We start from the raw sequence: 18,089 nt of genomic DNA, 5'->3' as shown, positions 1-18,089 counted from the left end.
CTCAAAAATGTTGCAATAATTTAGAGATGGGATATTTACTCTGTGTGTAAGTTCTCTGATGTTTCTAGCATTGCAACTGAATTTTGGAAAGAACATTTCATTTGTAGCTTTCCCATTAGCAGTAAAACAACACAAGGGTAAATTTCACTTGGCAAAACGGATGTTGTTATGATCACATTGTTGTACTCATGTTGTAGGGTCAGGGTGCTTCTGACCTCTGTTTGAGGCAAGAATCAGAAGAAATGTTTTTTTTTCCCCGCTTATGTTATGTCCGAGTTCCAACAAATAATCCTGGCAATCCCACTGTGCGTGCCTGTGGTGTGCATCACTCCTAGGGTGGCAGGGAGGACTGCCCAGGCCTTCCCTGGCAGTGTCCTGCCAAGGGGGCTAGGCACCTGGAGGGAGCAAGCAGCACAGTCTAGGCTAATGGTCTATATCAACAGTGTTGATTTCCTTTGCAGGAGGAGCGCCTCAGACGCGGAGATGATCTGAGATTACAGATGGCTCTGGAGGAGAGTCGCAGAGACACAATTAAAATTCCCAAAAAGAAGGAGGTAGTGCCTTCGACTAAGAAATTCCCGGTTACGCTGCCAAAAGCTGAAATACAGTAACACAAAATAGCTTAATACTGAGCTCTTTTATGCTTTTGGGATTGCTTTGTTGTGTAGCTTAAAGCTTCTTCCATGTGGGTTAAATTTCAAACTACTAGTCAATGCAGGTGTGTAAAAGGAAAAAAAAAATGAATTGCTTCTTCACTCTCATGGGTTTGTACTTCAGGTTGGTAATGCCCTTGATTAAAGCTCAGCTTATTCCTGCCCTCAGCATACCACTTTGTTGGACCTAATGGATGCCCTGCCCTCCTCGGCACCGGCCCCACAGAAATCAGAGCCTTGGGGACCTCCTGCTGTTGCAAACCAAACCGATCCCTGGGGAGGATCCACAGTTGCAGCTACTGCCTCTGACCCATGGCAATCATTTGGTAAGAATAAAGTGCCAGGAGGAATGCTTAGTTAAAAGTTTTTGCTTTTTAATGTTGAGCTTTTCGGAGTTTCTCAATGTACAGTGTCATGCTTGATAACGACAGTGTTACTCCATTTTGATTGTTTCCTGTACTCTAAAACTAACGTTCCCCTAACTCATTTCCGAGCAGAAACAAATGAAGTTGCACTCTGCTCCTGTTTTTTAAGCAGCTGGGGTTTTGTGTGTGCATTTTGAATCTTAAGAAAGAGGAGAAGAGTGAAGCTTCTGTTGTCTTTGTGCAGCAAAACAACTTGTCTCATCCTGCGGGGATGCTCACGCTTTTGATTGCTAGCTGTGTCCAGCGTCATGGGTTTAGACTCTTGCCAGTATTTAGCATAGTACTGGGGCAGGGTGCTGTGGTCAGGGAGGCCGTAGATCGGAATTACCGTGTCTTTAATTGCTTCTAGTGAAACGTGATGCGTATGCCATCTGAACCAAATGGGTTACATCGTTTAAATGGAGAGTTTTATGCTAAGCAAAAAATTTGAGGTTACCGTTTAAAATATTCACCATGTTCCATGAGCTTTTGGTGTTAAATCCATGGAATCTGTTTCTGAAGTGAAGAATCCCGTGCTTCACATCTTAAAGAGCAATTAAGTGCCCTTTTTGCACGTCTGCTTTTGTGTGTGGGTTTTGCTGCCTGTGTAGTGTGCTGTTTTCTAGGTTAGCCAAAGTCGGTCCAAGGTGTTACCCCTTTGCGTAAGAAAGTTGATGGTTCCTCATGGTATGTGTTAAACTTGCTGCGTCTGTGGAATTGGAGCTGGATCTGTTTTTTTTGTTTGCTTTGGATTTTTTCATTTTTGAGGGGGCAGGGAGTTTCTGTGCAAATGGAAACTTTTTCCTGAAGACTAACAGCTTAGTTCTGTCACTTTGGCTTCAGGCTGGTGATTCTATGATCTCTGCTATAAAAACACCTCAAAATCGTCGGCGGTAGCATTCAGCACACCACCATCCAGATTCCTGATGGAGATTTTGAAGTTTACTACTGAAATGCGTGTTTGTTTTCCTCATGGTGGTTTTAAAGGTACCTGCATAGCTGCTGGACCAACTACAGTTCATTGTTCTAAGTGTGATCTGTTCCTTTTTGGGTGATAAACTGGAAGGTTGAAATCAGAAGTCATCCAGCTCTTGGGCCCTAAGACTCTTCAGTGTATTTTTCTGTGGTTAAAAAACAAAACAAAATCCGCCTTGTTCAAGTCTTGTGCTCGATATATCATCCTCTGACAAGATTTTCCTTGCATCAGTTGCAGCTGTAGCATTTCCTCTCAGTGGCTCCCAACTTTATTAATGCCATAGAACACCCCGTTGTTCTAGCTTGCTGCTTGCTTGGCTCCCAAGGACAGTCTTGAAGATGTAAGGCTTATAAATCCGCTCACAGAGTGACTCATTAAATTGTATTTCTCGAATCCTGCACGCGCTTTGGCGTTTCGGTAGAGATAATGGGAGCTACGGGAAGGTATCTTCCCAAGAGTTCTAACTTTGTGCACTCTATTTATGAAAGAAAAGACATTTTTGAAAGCTGCTGTTTATGGGAAGTGCTTTCATTAGCATTTCTTGTGTGGCATTGCTCATAACTCAGCACTAAGGGTAGATAAAGGAAATGTAAGTGCCGGTGTGGGAATAGTTGGACTGATTTGGAGAATTTTAGCGTTTCCTGATCTGAAGCTGCAGTAAGACCGTGCTGCCTATTGACGAAACAAAGACCCACGTTGCAAATTGGAATTTGTGCCACTGTGTGTAGCATTAAACTGTTTTTCAAGAACATTGTGACACCAAGGGGGCTTGTATGTAGTTTTGAAAAATAAAACAATATTTAGCTGTAACTTGAAACCCGCAAGGTGGTTAAAGATAATAGCTCTGTGCTGCATGCATAATTCTGTCCTAGTCTTGGATTATGCAGTTGTTTAGTAATGAAACCGTGACTGAGAAGTTTCATATGGATCTGAGACTTATCAGTATTCCTAATGTTGAACTGCTTCACCTATTTATGTTTAGTATTTATTGCCAGTAATGGCTGATAAGAGAGATGAATCCCCGAGGAAAGCTTTCCAAAGTGGAACTGTACTGACTCGTGTTCCTGCTGGCTCTTTTTGCAGGTGCCAAACCAGCTGCTTCGGTGGACCCTTGGGCAGCACCAGCAGGATCCACAGCTCAGTCTCTGTCCAAAAATGTTGACCCTTGGGCTCCTGCTCAGCCATCTTCTACTGCAGCAAAATCTTCTGTGGATCCTTGGGGACCAGCACCTGCAAACAAACCTCTCTCTACTTCTGGTGAGAAATGGTCTCATGCCATATCTGTATTATTTGAGTAATGAAGGTGAAATCTGAATTATTTTCTTGTATTACTTGGTTAAAAGAAGCTAGGTGCTGGACAATTTGCAGTACTGGTCCATAAAATAAATGGGAGTTGTAATAGCTTACCAGTGAAAAGAACTTCAGCTGTAATTATTCTGACTTGGAGCTCTGAGTTCATGTTGCTTGTTCGTGTTCTGTCCCTTCTGCATTCTTTTATTGGTAGGGATGGATGCATGCGGAGCGCTTATGACTACTGCTGCTGTTGGGTTTTTTAATGGATTTTATCTTTAATTAGACAAGGACTTAATTTCTGGAAATGAATGATACTATAATTTTACCTTTCATCATGATAAATAGCTATGCAGATGGATGTGTCTCAGCAGAGGTAGATGGAACAAGTTGAGCAGCTCCGTGCTCTGAGGAGACTTTTAGAGGTGCAAATGAAGGTTTGTCACTTAGACTGAGGGTGAGAAAGCTAGCCCTAAGCCCGTGTGTAGGATGCAGAAGGTGCTGATGTAATTGTCTATTCATGCTCTGTAACTAATGCGACCTTGATGAATCTTAATACCTGGTATTTTCATGTTGGCACCGTGGCTGAATGCATCCTAAATGTGTTTTCTGCTAGTCATTCCTCTCAGTGCATAATAAACGGAGGAGTCTGAGCGCTGCAGAAAGTTGTCTAATCAGCTTTTCACTGGGCAAAGGGCAATAACTGGATTGTTATGAGAATGAGTCTGTAACTAGGGTGGATCTTTGCTCTTGATGAGAAGTATTGTTGTTACACACAATCTTCATTCGTTCTCTTGGGATTTTGTCTTTTTGCGCTCTTTATGGAGCGAAGTCTGTACCTTCATTTGCTTGGAATGTGTTGAAGGTTAAAACTAATTTAGAAAAACGTTTAAACTAAGAGAAAAAAAAAAACCACAAACTTCAAAGCTTTTCAGGATTGCTGTTCGTGTAGGTGTGGTTTTTCTTCCTCCATTTTGAGGTAAGGATGTGTCCACGTTTTGAAAATGTTTACTTTTTCGTTTGTTGCAAACTACGGGCAAGTTCTGGTGCTTCAGCTAACAGGGCATTACCATCTCTACATGGCGTAGATAACAGTTTCTCTTGCATTCCTGCTCCTTTTAACTTTGGAAGCGTGAGTCAAATCATCACTTAACTTGTAGCAGCGCTACATTTGTCTTTGGAGCTGTACTGAGAAGTGTGTTTTACTTGCGGGCTGATTAACACACTTTGTAGTTTAGGCTGTAAATTCATTGCTGTTCTCTTCTTCCGCAGCGATATATGCATCTATACATCTGCCTAGTCCAGACACTCAATACAAACCCAGCATGCTAATGTGTGCCTCACATTGTGATTTAAAAGCACGCTGCTCTGAATTACTTGGGTAATACTGTAAGAAAAGACAGTTCTGTTGAGCTTATCTGTCTCCCTGGTCCTGGGTAAGAGTAGGAGCACTCAAGCTGATCTGAACGGCTACCCTGGAACCTGACAGAGTGGCTTTTTGCTACCGTGAATGGGTTAGAAATTGCTTTCAGTAGGATCAGGTGTGTGGCGCAACCGAAGATGTGTTAATGACAGGGCTGTCTTGTTGTTTTGAACAGGAAGTACATCTTTTGACCTCTTCAGTAATTTGAATGGTACAGTTAAAGATGATTTTTCTGAATTTGACACACTTCGAACTTCCAAAAAGCCAGGTATGAATCAAATTGTTAGTTCGTGAACAGTTTGGGTAGTAGGCTCGACAACAAAAGTCTCTTATTCTTCATTTAAAAAAAAAATTGACTTTCTTAAAGGAAAACGATTAAAGCTGGTGATAATGCAGCAGTAAAAACTTTATGTTAACATTTTGGCCTTTGCATGAACTTATGGAGAATGGGCCTTTTGCATTGTAAGCTATAGAATTTTACTCTGTAACCTTTTGCTGCATTGACCCAGAAATTTATTTGACTTCTAAATTTACAATATCCAATGTGTTTGGAGTATGGCTTGTGCTCAGAGAGTCAAACAGAACAATGCTCACTGAATTTTTCAAATGTATAAATACTACTGTGCTACAATAGTAGGAAGATGAGAAAATACACTCCTGTGAATGCTTTAATTTACTTTTAATTTGGTCATTAGTCACTAAAATAAAAACTGACAGACCTTAACATGTAAGTGCTTTGCTACTGTGTACTTTCAGGATGGTTCTGCCTGAAAGGATGGTGACCAATTCCAAGCTGGGCTAGGCTTCTTTAACACAAAAGAGAAAATCTGGGTGGAATCTAGCTCAGAAGGGTGCGGCAGCGGTGTAGTGCAAGGGCAGATGTCAAGGCTTTTGAATATTTTTTTCCGGGGAGACTGTTAGTCCCGTCTGTTGCAGCACAGTTGTGAGAATATTAATCAGGGCAACTCAGGTAGCGCCTTCAGTAGAGCACTGCAACTCTGTAGCTTCTTCATACTCTTCTGAGAACACTTTATCTGCTTGCATGCTGTAAGGGTGTAACATGTACTGAAGCATTTAAATCTGACTAATACAAACATGAGATTTAAAAACATTTCTGCTGTCAGAAACTTGTGGGTTTTCTTTGCTTGACTATGTAGATTAATGAGATAAGTTTTGTTTTTCTCCTTGTGTTGTTTCAGCTGAATCAGGTTCCACTTTGCCATCTCAGCATAGCGGTACCACAAGTCCTGATCTCTTTGATTCCCAACACTCAAGCATGACATCAGGCAAACAAAGTGCAGCTCGGAAAACCCCTGAGTCTTTTTTGGGCCCCAATGCTGCTTTGGTGAACCTGGATTCGCTGGTGTCTAAGCCGCCACAACCTGTTACTTCACTGAATCCATTCTTGGCACCAGGTCTGTTTCTGCACGTTCCTTCAGTTTTTTTCTTTTAGCTTTCCTTTCCTGTAGGAAAACTTTGCATAACTCAGTCCTGTTTGGTTTAACGTAAGCTGATTTTGACTTATTTTTTGTGATTACTTCAGCCAACAGATCATGACTGAGAGCAGGAGGGTGAGGCATCACGGTTTCAAGGCGTACTGCCAGACCCTGAAAGCGTGGAGTTTCTGCTCTTGCGTCTGCAGCTGATCTGCTGGCTGAGCTTTGTTCAAGCAGTTTTCCTTCCACTTTTGCATTTGCTCTCTCAAAATGATCTGTGTTAGAAGGCGGCTTTGGGTTGTTAAAAATGGCTGAGCTAAAGCCGATTGGTTGTCAGAACAGGTAAGATGTGAACGCGTGCCACCAGAGAATCCCTTGGCAGGGTAATAGGCGGTAGGTTCTTGTGGAAGTGGGTGGAAATTGCCCTTTTGCTTGTGCTGCCGCAGGCACAGTAGCATCTCTGGCTGCAGCCTGAGATTCCAGATAGCAGACTGTGCAGGATCATTTAGTGGATTGCTTGTTAGGTTGTGTTTAGGCGAGCATGACAAACCAGTTTTCATCAAAACACACTCTTGGTGTACTTTGAAGAAAAAAAAAAAAAAAAAAAAGGCTGTTGCAGTTCTGTGAATTGGCCCCTGTTAGAAGTGAGTCTTTATCTACAGCCGACTTAGATGGTGACACTAAACGCCTGGAAGATGTATGTATTTTTTAAAAGCTATTCATATGTACTGAAATTTCTGTGTGACACTAGTATGGTGAAATACTTGAAAGTGCTGTTTCAGTATTTATTTTCTTCACTCTTCCAATGGGAAAAAAATGACAGTTTATTAAACTCCTTGGGTAGGAAAAAAACAGTAATTCTGAACAGCCTTGGCAGTGTTTAGCAAGAGGAAGTCTGCGTATCTGCCATTACCGGTTACTACAAAAAGTTTGTAAGGGGTCACTGGGCCATCCAAATAACGCTATACATATACGGTAAAAGGAATTCGTAGTGTTGGCAGCAGTCCAGAGAACCTCAAACGCTGGGAAAGTTCTTCTTCGCTTCTTCTAGCACCACTGTAATTCGGAAACAACTTGTTTACTGTATGCATTCTTGTCGAAACGCAGTGCCAGCAACATGCACAGCTTCTAAATGGAGTTGATTGGATGAGATCTTGAAGCAAACGCACAAATCTGCAGTAGCCAGATTGCAATAAAGGAGTACAGAGAGCCTGCAGTTCTCTTCTGTGATGCAAATTCTAAGTAGCATTTTAAAAAAAAAAAAAAAGCAAACCTGATTTGGATGTTGTGGTTAGGCATGATCCAGGTAACCAGATTTAGAACCTGTCTCTCCAGTGACTACTGTTAGAAGTAGAAACTGTTGGTCAGCGAAGGGGTGTTTTGTGGCATTGATATGTTCAAGGAAACAGGCTGTGCTTGTGCACCAGTGCAGCCCCGTTTGCTGAATGGCATCCACGCGAGTTTCTCCGCAGGGTGTTTTGGGGTTGGGAACATGTGGGGATGTCCAGAAGGTGCATTCCTTGCCAGAAAAGACGCTCTCCAAAACCTCGTGTTTATGGAGGTGCGATCTCTTTCCCTCTTCCCCCTTCTTCTCTCCAAACTAGGCGCTGCTACAGCACCAACTCCAATCAACCCCTTCCAAGTGAATCAGCCTCAGCCGCTCACTCTAAATCAGATGAGAGCGAGTCCGGTGATGGGAACCAGCCCCTCTTTCAGTGCTGTGCCACCGATAAGCATGGAGCCAATACCTCTGTCTTCCATGGCCCCAGTGCCTGTGGGAATGGCACCGATACCAGCTATGGGCACTGTGGCGTCCATAACAAGGATGGGCCAGGGGCTGAACGTGAGCATTGCAGGATCAATGACCCAACCTCTTCACAGTACAGGAATCCCGCCGTCAGCGTCCCAGTCTACAAATACAACTAACCCTTTTCTCCTATAAAGACCCAATTAAAGGAACTTTCTTTTCATAGTGTTTCCAGGCTGAAGTCTTTACAGCGAAACGAACGTGGCCTGTGTGGACTGAACGGTGTGTAAGAGACTTGGAAGTAGATTTGCAGTTTACAGTTATGATCTTTGAAGAGTTGTCTCTACTTACCAGTTAATCTAAATCTAGTCTTTGCTACGGATGGTACCTTACTTTGGCTTGTTGAGCATTACGTGAAATGTTCAGACTTTTCACCAAAGTTAGATTCTGCCCATTTTGTTACTTTGTTAATCATTTCAATACACTTTCTAGGGAGAACCTGCCATTTTAAACTCCGTTGGCTATTTTGTAGATGTCAGATGATGTGCTGGATCCTGAAATTACTATTTCCCTGCATCTGTCACTTCTTATGCCCATACGATAGACCTGAGATTCAGAGTGCTAGTGAATGTTTTGCACATAACTATACACAGTTCTAGACTGTTGGTTCACCCATAGTCCTTACTCTTAGAAGAGAACGATTTGGAGGGCCCAGGTGGCTGGTTTTTATGCATTAAACATTGCAATGCAAAATCGCACTGCTTTCCTATCAGAGGTTTGACCGAGAAAGCAAGCTTGTCTCAAAAGGAAAAAAAACAAAAAAACAATACAGACAAAAAAACCCAAGAACATTCTCAAGTTGTCAGGTGTAACGTGTGCTGTTGTATGCAGTGTTGAATTTGTACACTACTCTCTAAGGACTCCTGAGGAACTCTCTGTGAGTGGCATGCTGCACTCGTGCTGAGTGAGTGTCCTGCTCTGTGCTTGTCCAGTACCAGCTTCGTTTGGAAGTTATCATGTGTATTTTGTTTTTATTTGACTTACAATGTGAGTTGAAAGAAAAAAAAAAAGAAATACAGTGGGACAACTTTGAATTCAATTTCACTGGGGCAAGCTTTAAAACTAATTCAGGCTTAACCTTGCTATATGCAGTTACTCTTGTATACTTTTGCACATATTTTGTTTAGTACAGTTTCATATTTGAGTTTGCAGAGTTACCTAATAGTCCTTTTTTTGCTAATTTTTATAATGTGGTTCTTATTTAACTGTCTGGTTTTGATAGATTTATCAAGTCTGGCTGAAAAATTAAGATATTGGCAAATGTCATTTTTATGGTTTTAATGCCCTCTTATTTATGGTTTTAGCTCTTTGTTTCTGTAAAGAGAGTTTAAAAGGGAAGATTAACACTAAAATATTTACTTTTAAATGAAGTATTCGTAATGCAAATCAAAACAAATTCTCGTGACTAATTATTTTTAGATGAATTGAATTTGAGCATAACGTGATTTAAGACTACATTAAAAAGAAAAAAACACTAAAGTCGCCTTTCCCTTGATTTGTTCCCTTTTTCCGATTACCAAAACGGACAGACGTTTAGCCTTTGTGAAGATCGGAAGAGAGACTGTTTTTTCTTGTAATACTTCTTAAGGTGTTAAAAATTCTAATGTACAAACACGACTCATGAATTTTATTGACTAATTTTTCTTAATGAAAGGTGCACTCCATATTAATAACCCGTTCCATTTACAACTATTAATTGTAAGCTCCACTGTACGTTTTAACTTGCATGCCTGGACTCATCGGCGCTAAGCCACGCTCAGGTTCCAGCCGGCGTTTCTGGTGGAAACCTGGCCTTCTCAAAGACGGCAACGTTTGAGCGCCGCTTTCGCAAGCGACGCAAACGGCTGCAGAGCGTGCGGAAAGGGATGTCCCAGTGCTTGCTGCTGCCTTGAGGGCGTCTCTGTGAATGAATTGATGCATCTTGGTGGCCTTTCCCTAAGGAAAAACCAAACCAAACAAAGAAGCTGAAAGAAATTGCCACAGTTGTATGTGCTGGTGTCATGATGCTGTGTGGGACTGTGCCAGTCTAGGGTCGTGTGCCGCGGGAAAGAGGCACTGGCTAACATGGAAGGGGCTGGGTTGTATCTCTTGGTGGGTAGGGGAGGCTGAAAGACTATCAAATCTAGGGTACAATCACAGATTTTAGCTGTGTAGGTCAGCGTAGCTCTATTAGTATACGGAATGCTAAATGTGTGGATGTTTCTGCGCAGATTGTTCTGTCCTCTTGAGTACTATTGCATCTGCAAGTAGGATTCAGAACATCCATCTGCTCTTGTTTTATATAGGAGGAAAGAGAGTTACTGTCCACACCCAGTATGTCTTTAAAAAAAAAAAAAGAAACAAAAAACCATTCATGTTGCCTTTCAGAGTAAGGAAAAATACTTTACTTTTTTTGTTGTTGTTGAACTTACGGAAAAGTGTAGACCAGGAAGGGTGTGATTCTTGCGGATGGGGGAGGGAAAGTGCTTTCCAATTGATCTGTGGCAAGATTTATCCTTCATTATTTTTCTAGTTTAATTTTGTCAACGGTGGAATTAAGGTCACTTGATGTTTTTCCCGTAGCCTGTCACCAGAATGCATTTGCAATAGTTAGATGGGGCATTGTCTATTCAGCCAAAAAGTTCTAACCGCATCCTCTCGTTAAACACTAGGTAACTGTTTTTGGAGGCAAGATGGGGTTGATAGTAAGTATTTAAAATGATGAAGTCATCTACAGTTCAGAGTCATGATCTGTCACCGTGAATTGATAAAAACGTGCTGTTGGTAGGGAGCCCTAGCTTAATGAAACTGCTGAATGGCAAATTGTTGCTTTTACCAAGCCACTTCTGTAAGAGCTGCGTTATTTTACATTTTATATATATATCTCTAGACATATATCGCACAACAGACCGTGACAGGGCACTCTGAGGAGCGCTCAGCCCAGACTGCGGCGCTGCGAAGCGTTAGGGTAAGGACTGACCACGCCGAGATTCCCAGCCTGACGTGGGAGTTGTGGCGGGAGCTGGGTTCCGGAGGATGAGCGGTTGGTTTGGTAAATCTGCTCGGCTGCTGGGCTGGAGACGTCCCCGTCTCTCACGTGCCCTTGAACGGTGGTTGCTGTCCTTGCCAGGTGAAGCTTCAGTTGTGTCCAGAATGGTCAATTTTTTTTTTTTTTTTTTTTTTTTTTTTTGCGATAATTTGACTGCTCTCCAGAATAATTCTTCCTCCCTCTCCGCCCTCCCACTTCTTTTTGCATGGAGGACGTGCGCGTATCCGATCGCGTCTGCTCTGGCGTATTTCTCCAAATGCATTTCCCTCTTCCCCTTCTTTTCTCACTTGCAAATATTAAAAGTGCTTTTGATTTTTAAAATGTTAGTATCCCAAGATAGCCTTACTGGTCAAATTGACCAAAGATAAAGTGTTAAATATTTTGTAAAAAAAAAAACTAAAAAAAAAAACCTTGGCATAATTTTAAACCCAAAATAAGCTCAGTTATTTATTCAGTTTTATACTATATAGAAACTAAACTGCGCTGAGGGGACAGGGAAGGAGAACCATGGTGGGTTGTGGTGTTTACAGTCTTTTTGAAGTCCCGTAGCTAAGACAACTATTGTTATCCATCTTCCCTTTTGCTGTTACAGTTTCTAATGTGTACTGTATGTATTAATATTGCACAAATGGTGGAGAAATATATGGTTTATTTTTCACAGCAGAATCTCACAAGACTCGCTTCCTTTACGAGTGTTACAATTTAAATATTTACCAAACTGTTTTCATAATACTGGGAGCCGGCTGCTTTTTATGAATTTGTGCTGACTATTGACATTATTTACTGTATAAATAATTTATCATTTGTACTATTGTATCATAATGTCTGTATCTTTGTGTCATTTTTCCCGAGCGATGTCACAAATGTGATATTTAATAATGCCATCAGAACAGTGGAAAGACAAGGGGTTTGTAGGTGACTGGTCAGAATTAAAATTGTATTGCTTCTATTCCAGCCGTGTTGCTTTTTCCAGACTCTGCGTAATGTTTATAACCCCATTCAAAAAAAAAAACCTGTTGCTGCCGTACTTGATTGAGTTCTCCAGAAAGTTGATGGATTGGTCGAGATGATTTAAGGTTTGTGCTAAAAGTCCTAGGTGCTAGGAGAAATCGAACCGTTCTTGAGAGTAATGCTTCTTGTACATTGTCAATGTGACTTCTTCAACGCGTTCATCACTTTCCTGGGGCAGGCCTGCTCTTACGATGGGAAAGGAGGGTTTCCTATAGATCACTTCAACCGGAATCAGTTGAGACCTTACTAACTCAATAAAAATGAAGACTTGTTGTGTTGCAGGTGGCTGAATTGCTTCTTTAAACCACATTACCCTTTAAACAGCGCTTTTGGAGGGACGATGGAGTACTGTCTCGGTGCAGGCTTCTGTGTTTATGTCGAGACAGAATTCTGGGGAAGGTGTGACCTTTAAAACCATCGCTCGTGGAATAAGGGTTGGGGAACTGTGACAGAACTGACTTTGGGAGTCCTCGCTTCCCACTTCTGCGGTAGTTCAGCCTTGCCCTTCCCACAGCCTTGGCTCTGCCCCATCGTCAGGTGGCCTTGCAGACAGTGCAGCAGCGAGCCCACCTCCAGCTGGGAAGTGATTTCAGTTTCTAATTCCGGATGGTTTAAATTCAAGAGCATTTTCTTAGCGGGCTGTTTCAAGAGCTACCTCTCCAGAGCCCCTCCAGGTTTCCTGTAGTTACGGTTTGCTGCCAATCAGACTGATTACTAATCAAATACTTAATTTCTTAATGCTGAAACTGCAGTGGTGCTAGAGACCTGGCTCTCGGAAAGACGGCCGTGGGGAATACGTGTCCGTTCTGTCCTCACGTTTTGGTTTCAGATCTGTGGTGCAGAGCTGGCTGGGGGTGTTGTGCAAACCCACTGCCACAGTAACATTCCAGTTTCCCTGCAGAATGAGGCCGCCTCTGGTCAGATCTTCAACTCCTTTTGCTTCTGTGTTTGGGCCGGTAAGGAAAACAAAAACCTCCTCTGCCAAGGGAGGTGCAAGAGGGTGCCAAGGGTGGCAACCCAGATACCCGTTGCTTTTCGTACCTCTCACTTTTACAGGAGGATGCTTTCCCCTGCTGCGCAGGAGGGCTCTCTGTGCATGTGTGTTTATTGCTCCTCTAGCCAGTCTGTCTCTCAGTGTGGTCAGTATTTCTTCACTCTTTTACTCTGGCCTCTTGAGATTGCCCATTTTAAAATGCTGGAGGGAGCCTGAGCTGATGAAGCCTGGTGTGAAGGCTCAGCCGCAGCCAGATCTGTCTCCTCTGACCTTGGGCAAGCTGCTCTCCGCTTGGCCCGGGTTTCCTCTTCCTCTTCTGTGAAGTGAGGTGGTATTTCCCTGCTTTTGCGGAGGAAGAGGGCTGTCTGGGTGAAGTATTATCTAGAGGCTTGCCCTCATCCGCACCGGTGTTGCCGAAGTATTTTTGCTGAATACGTACATTGCCGTTACATTTTGTTTGTGCTGGGCCGAGTGTTGCAAATCTGCTCTTCCGCTTGTTTTCATCGAACTGTGAGAAAATGGTTTCGGCCAGCTCGTGCTATGGCTTTGGCAAGACTTCTGCAACTGCCTGCAGTCTACGTTTCGGAGAACCAACACGATTTATACAGCCCCTCACACTAAAAACTTCTGCTTTTTTGAAGTCATCTGCCTTTCAGGTAATCTCCTCCCTGCTGGGTAAGTTGGGACACAAGTGAAGGTTGATTTTGTAAAGACACAAGTTTGTCTGGGAGCTCAGGATGATAAATAGCGAGGAGCCGGTGTTGTACACGGTGGTAGCAATCCTGTCTCTCTGTGTTTTGCCGTCAGTCGATTGTACCCTGTAATTGCTGAAGAGTTGAGGTTTCAGTGAGTGGAAGTTGGTTTTGGTGCTTCGGACATCCTTGCAATTACCCATTAGGGCAGTTAATTGGCAGCAGTCTGGTGATCAATAGGGGATTGGCATCCTACCAGTGCGACACAACCCGACGGTTTGCAGAGGCTGAAATAGTAAATAGTGGGGGAGCAGGGAGAAGTGCATCCTCTGGCTTTGCTCGGGGCAGCCCAGAGCTGTACCAAACCTGGAGTGAGTGGTGAGACCCTCAGACGTTTGGTAAGTGTCTCTTTGAAGAGATTAGGGGAAAATCTATCCTATCCCCAGTGGCCGCTTAATGTGGGCTGGGGCAGGGAGCTGGTGCAACTTTATTCCAAAGTGAACTGGTGACCAGCAGAATTGTTAGCTGTGACATGCATTGAAACTGATCAGAAGTGCTGCTGAAGTGCAAAATCTTTTTAAAGCACCTCACCGTCTTCATGACGCCCAGACTGCGTGCAGAGCAGAGATACTCGTAACACCTCCACGTGCGGAGGCACGAAGGCGGCGTGTGCCGCCAGATGTGGATGGAATGCTGGGGGTGGAGGGAGCAGGTATTACAAAATCATCCGTGGCTGTTCAGCAAACACTTGTAAAAGCGTCCTGGACACGCTCCCTGATCTGTTCTCAACACTTGTGCCGCTAGTTGAGCTAAGTGCGTTGCTATTCTCAGGTGAAAGAAAATCGATGACGTTTCAAATAGCTGGAGTAAAGCAGTGGTAAAGGTGGAGTTTGTCTTCTCAGCTCGCTGCCTGCTGCTGCCTGACATGAAATCTCACCGGGACGGTGCTGCTGCCAGCTTTGCAGTTTAAAAGCTTAAATGTGCTCTGGGAGATCTTCACAAGCAGGTATGGCATCGTGGTTTTAAGCCCTTTTTAAAAACTGCTGTAGGTCTCGTCAGAGCTCGATCGAGCCCAGGTCCTGTTGCTGGCAGCAGAGACCTTCCTGCAGTGAAGACGTTGGATGCTGACTCAGTGGGGACTTGTCCCGCGACCCACGCTGTCACTAACCCACGTGGGATTCCCCATGGTGCTGTGGCTGAACTGCCTCTGGTCGTTTATAAGACAGAAAATCGTTAGGCACCTTTCTTGTGCCCCACCAGGGTGGGAACATGGAACCTGTGAAAATCAGGCAGTGGGGTCCATGTTCTTCTTGAAGGGCTTTTTGGCTGGGGAATGAAGTGGGGTGGTTTAACCAAGCTGAAGGGAACCGATTCTGCCTTGCGGTGGCAGCACACACGGCCTAGGAGACCGTGGGCTGGCTGGGGTGGTGTTGGGTGATGGCGGTGGGGGATTTTTTGCTTTTTTAATGTCTTCATTAGCAAGTCTGGCGCTAAACATAGTGAAATTCTCCAAGGTGAATTTGGGTACTTAAATATCTTGGCCTGGATAGAGGTATAAAAATAGAAGCCTACAGCAGTTAGATGCTTCTGCTGATCCTCCCTCTGAAGGACAAGACTGAATCGCTTGCACCCCACCGTGAAAGCGGGTTCGTTGCACCCTCGCTTCTCTGCAGCCTCCTTCCCTGGCTCTCCAGCGGGCTGGGCGGTGGGTGCAGGAGGGGTGGTTCCTGGTGCTCTCATGGTGGGGCTCAGTTCCTTTGCTGTGTTTGAAGGTCACCCTGGAGATGTCCTGCGTGGTCTGCCGTGGCCACCCACTCCTCCAGCCGCTGCTCGGTGCCGTCCACTGGCACTGCCACGCTTGCTGTGGTTCTTGCTGGTGCTCTAGGACACTGGCAGTGCCTGGCCAGTCGCAGCTCCACGCTGCAGCTGTGGGTGCAAGCCTGGCTCTGTCCCCGCCAATGCTCTTCGTTCTGCGTAGCCCCCATCTCCTGCCCCAGCTGTCCTGTCCTCCTGTCTCCCCACGGACCCAGATCCAGGGCGTTTAGCCCGCCGTGTCCTTGGGCAGCGGGTCCTGGCATGACGCTCCGGTGACCTCGGCACAGTCCAGTCATCCTGGGGCTGGTTTGCCATGGGCTGAAACACTGACGGTGATGAGCCCAGGTAAGAGTTGGAGCTGGAGCTCCAATTTTCTTCAAATCTGACTCTCCTGTGCTTCTGTGGCTTTCTGTTTTATTTTGCCTTTTTTTTTTTTTTTCCCCTTTCCTCTAGAGTATTTCACAGGAGGCTCCTGCTCCTGAGCAGACACTGCTGCTGGGGAGCGGTTGCTGTCAGCTTTAATCCGTGTGCGAGACTCTCATTTTCAGATGGAGATAAGCTCTAGCTGCTCCAATACTGCTGTTGTAAAATAGCCTTGCTAGCCTCAGGACAGAGACGGTTTCTCGAGCGCTCGCTGATGCACAGATTTCTGGCTCGGTCCTGCTCCCTGTGAGGCGGCTCAGGTGGCTCGTCGTGCTGGGAGGTATTTGCCCTGTGCTCTCAGGGCGAGGGGCAGCGGCACGGCAGCCGGCACTGTTGTGTTGAGCAATTTTCCGTGTAGGAACAGGGGAAAAACTTGGGAATCCTTCATGCAATCTTGTTAGCTAATTGTTATTAGCAACCTCTAACATCTCCCTAAAGGTTGAAAACTGCCACGAGAGGGCAGGAGCTGCTGCTGCTGCTTGTTTTGATAGAAAGGGCTGCAAATATCAATTCCTGAAGACTATCAAAATGATTTTCGGTTTTCCTGAGGGTTTGATTCTCAAGCTGCTGTTCAGTCCATGTCCTTGGCTGTCTCCCTCCCAGGGTGGCTTCCACGGTGACAGCAGGAAAACTCGCCCGTGAAGTGAGCACCGTCCTGCACCCTGGGCAGCACTCTCCAAAGCTCCTCCAGACCAGAAGAGAGACTTCTGCCAAGCCCTCAACTGTCTCGCAGGCTTCGTTCACCTCTGGTGGGTCTCGCTCCGTTTTGATGGCCGTGCAGCCTCATCCTGTGTCAGGACACATGTTCTGAATAAAGTTTTTTCCTGCCCGTCTCGAATGAGGAGGTTAATGGCCAATTTCACTGTCTGGGAGAGACTTCAGCGTAACCAAACAGGAGCTGCAGCACCAGCTGACAGCCTCACCGTGCCATCTGTGCTACAGGGGGTTGGAAGCTTCAGTCCAGTTTTAAATAAAAGGAGAATGATTAACTCGTAAACGAGCGGGGTGGTTACAGCTGCCTGGAAAGTGGGCAAAAGGAAATTACTTTGAGCCTCTGCTATAGCAAGGCTGGGTTTTTCTGGGTTTTGGCTGTTATTAAAGCATGGGTTCTTTAACGCTCGCTGCAACGAACGCTTACGGGTCATAAATCTCTTCCTTATTAATGCCACCCGCTCCTGCAGCAGTGTCCTGTCTGTCTTTACTCCTCTGTCATAAGAGCAGAGATTCTCTTCAGGGCGAAACAGCTGCAACTGCTCTGCCACGCATGAGTACCAGAGACTTAAACCAGAGACAGTTTTCCAGAAAATTATAACGGCAGCAGCAAGCCTGTCTCTGGGAGAAAAGCATGTTTATGGGAGAGATCAACAGTTGCCTCTCAGAACAAAGAAACAGGATTGAACTCGGGAAGCACTTAGTGAAAACATCACCCCTACGCGTGCCCTTGTGTAGGGAGCAAGCTGTCAGAGCCAGAAGCTCCCGCAGCGAAACGCTCGCAGGATAAACACCTTGAGGCCTTGAAGGAGGTATGTGGGGTTCTCAAACTTGCTCGAGACACTGAGGAGTGAGAAAAAAAAAACCCAAAACAACCCAATCCCAAAACCCAGAGACAATCAGCAACACCCCCTAATAATGCAGTCAGCAGTGTGGGATCTGCTTGGAGTCACACATTTTAAATACTGTTTTATGGAGTTTCGGGTTTTTATTTTATTTTTTTTTTTTTTTAAAAAACCCTGGGTGTGAATAAATTCATTGCACCCCTGTGGGCATGAAGTTTGGGCTTTATCTAGGTGTAACAGGTTTCTCACGACTGGAATCTCTGTTGTGCAGTTTTGCTCTAAGTGGAATGGGGGCAGGTAACTGTGCTGAAGGGAAAAAAGAGATATTTAAGCGGTAGTAGGCTTAATGTTTGTCTTTCAAGTATTTCAAACACAGATATTTATCCTGCTACTGTAGCTAACTGCTTCCCAGATACTTCTGAAAGGGAAACAAAATTCCTTGCATCTCCTCAGAGCCAACAGGAAATACTTATTAATTTGGATTCCAACATGACTCAGTTCAGAGATTACAGCAGTTGCCAAAACAACTGGTGGAGGAGCTTACTGGAAGTGTAAAATCAACAACAAGAAGATAGGAAAAA

The 18,089-nt window shown here is 44.5% G+C and overlaps 1 protein-coding gene across 4 annotated transcripts in view; it reads left to right on the top strand.

The window, feature by feature from the left end:
* The window catches only part of EPN2 (epsin 2), a 44,743-nt gene extending 32,777 nt beyond the window's left edge, over positions 1-11,966 (top strand). For 2 of the 4 annotated variants that reach the window (XM_086759617.1, XM_086759619.1), the window contains exons 4-9: positions 462-554; positions 823-979; positions 3,117-3,290; positions 4,922-5,014; positions 5,946-6,161; positions 7,787-11,966. In XM_086759617.1, coding sequence (XP_086615743.1) covers positions 462-554; positions 823-979; positions 3,117-3,290; positions 4,922-5,014; positions 5,946-6,161; positions 7,787-8,124 — 1,071 coding nt within the window. In that variant the 3' untranslated portion in view covers positions 8,125-11,966. Of the gene's footprint in view, positions 1-461; positions 555-822; positions 980-3,116; positions 3,291-4,921; positions 5,015-5,945; positions 6,162-6,289; positions 6,525-7,786 lie in introns of all 4 variants that reach the window. The other 2 variants (XR_015260196.1, XM_086759620.1) reach the window with 2 other exon arrangements.
* Positions 11,967-18,089: the final 6,123 nt, after the last annotated feature.

This window comes from Chlamydotis macqueenii, chromosome 15 (genome assembly GCF_036417535.1).
Source record: "Chlamydotis macqueenii isolate bChlMac1 chromosome 15, bChlMac1.mat, whole genome shotgun sequence".
NCBI classification, from domain to species: domain Eukaryota; kingdom Metazoa; phylum Chordata; class Aves; order Otidiformes; family Otididae; genus Chlamydotis; species Chlamydotis macqueenii.
The sequence above is the reverse complement of the archived record's forward strand: the minus strand, read 5'-3'. Positions and strand labels throughout refer to the sequence as shown.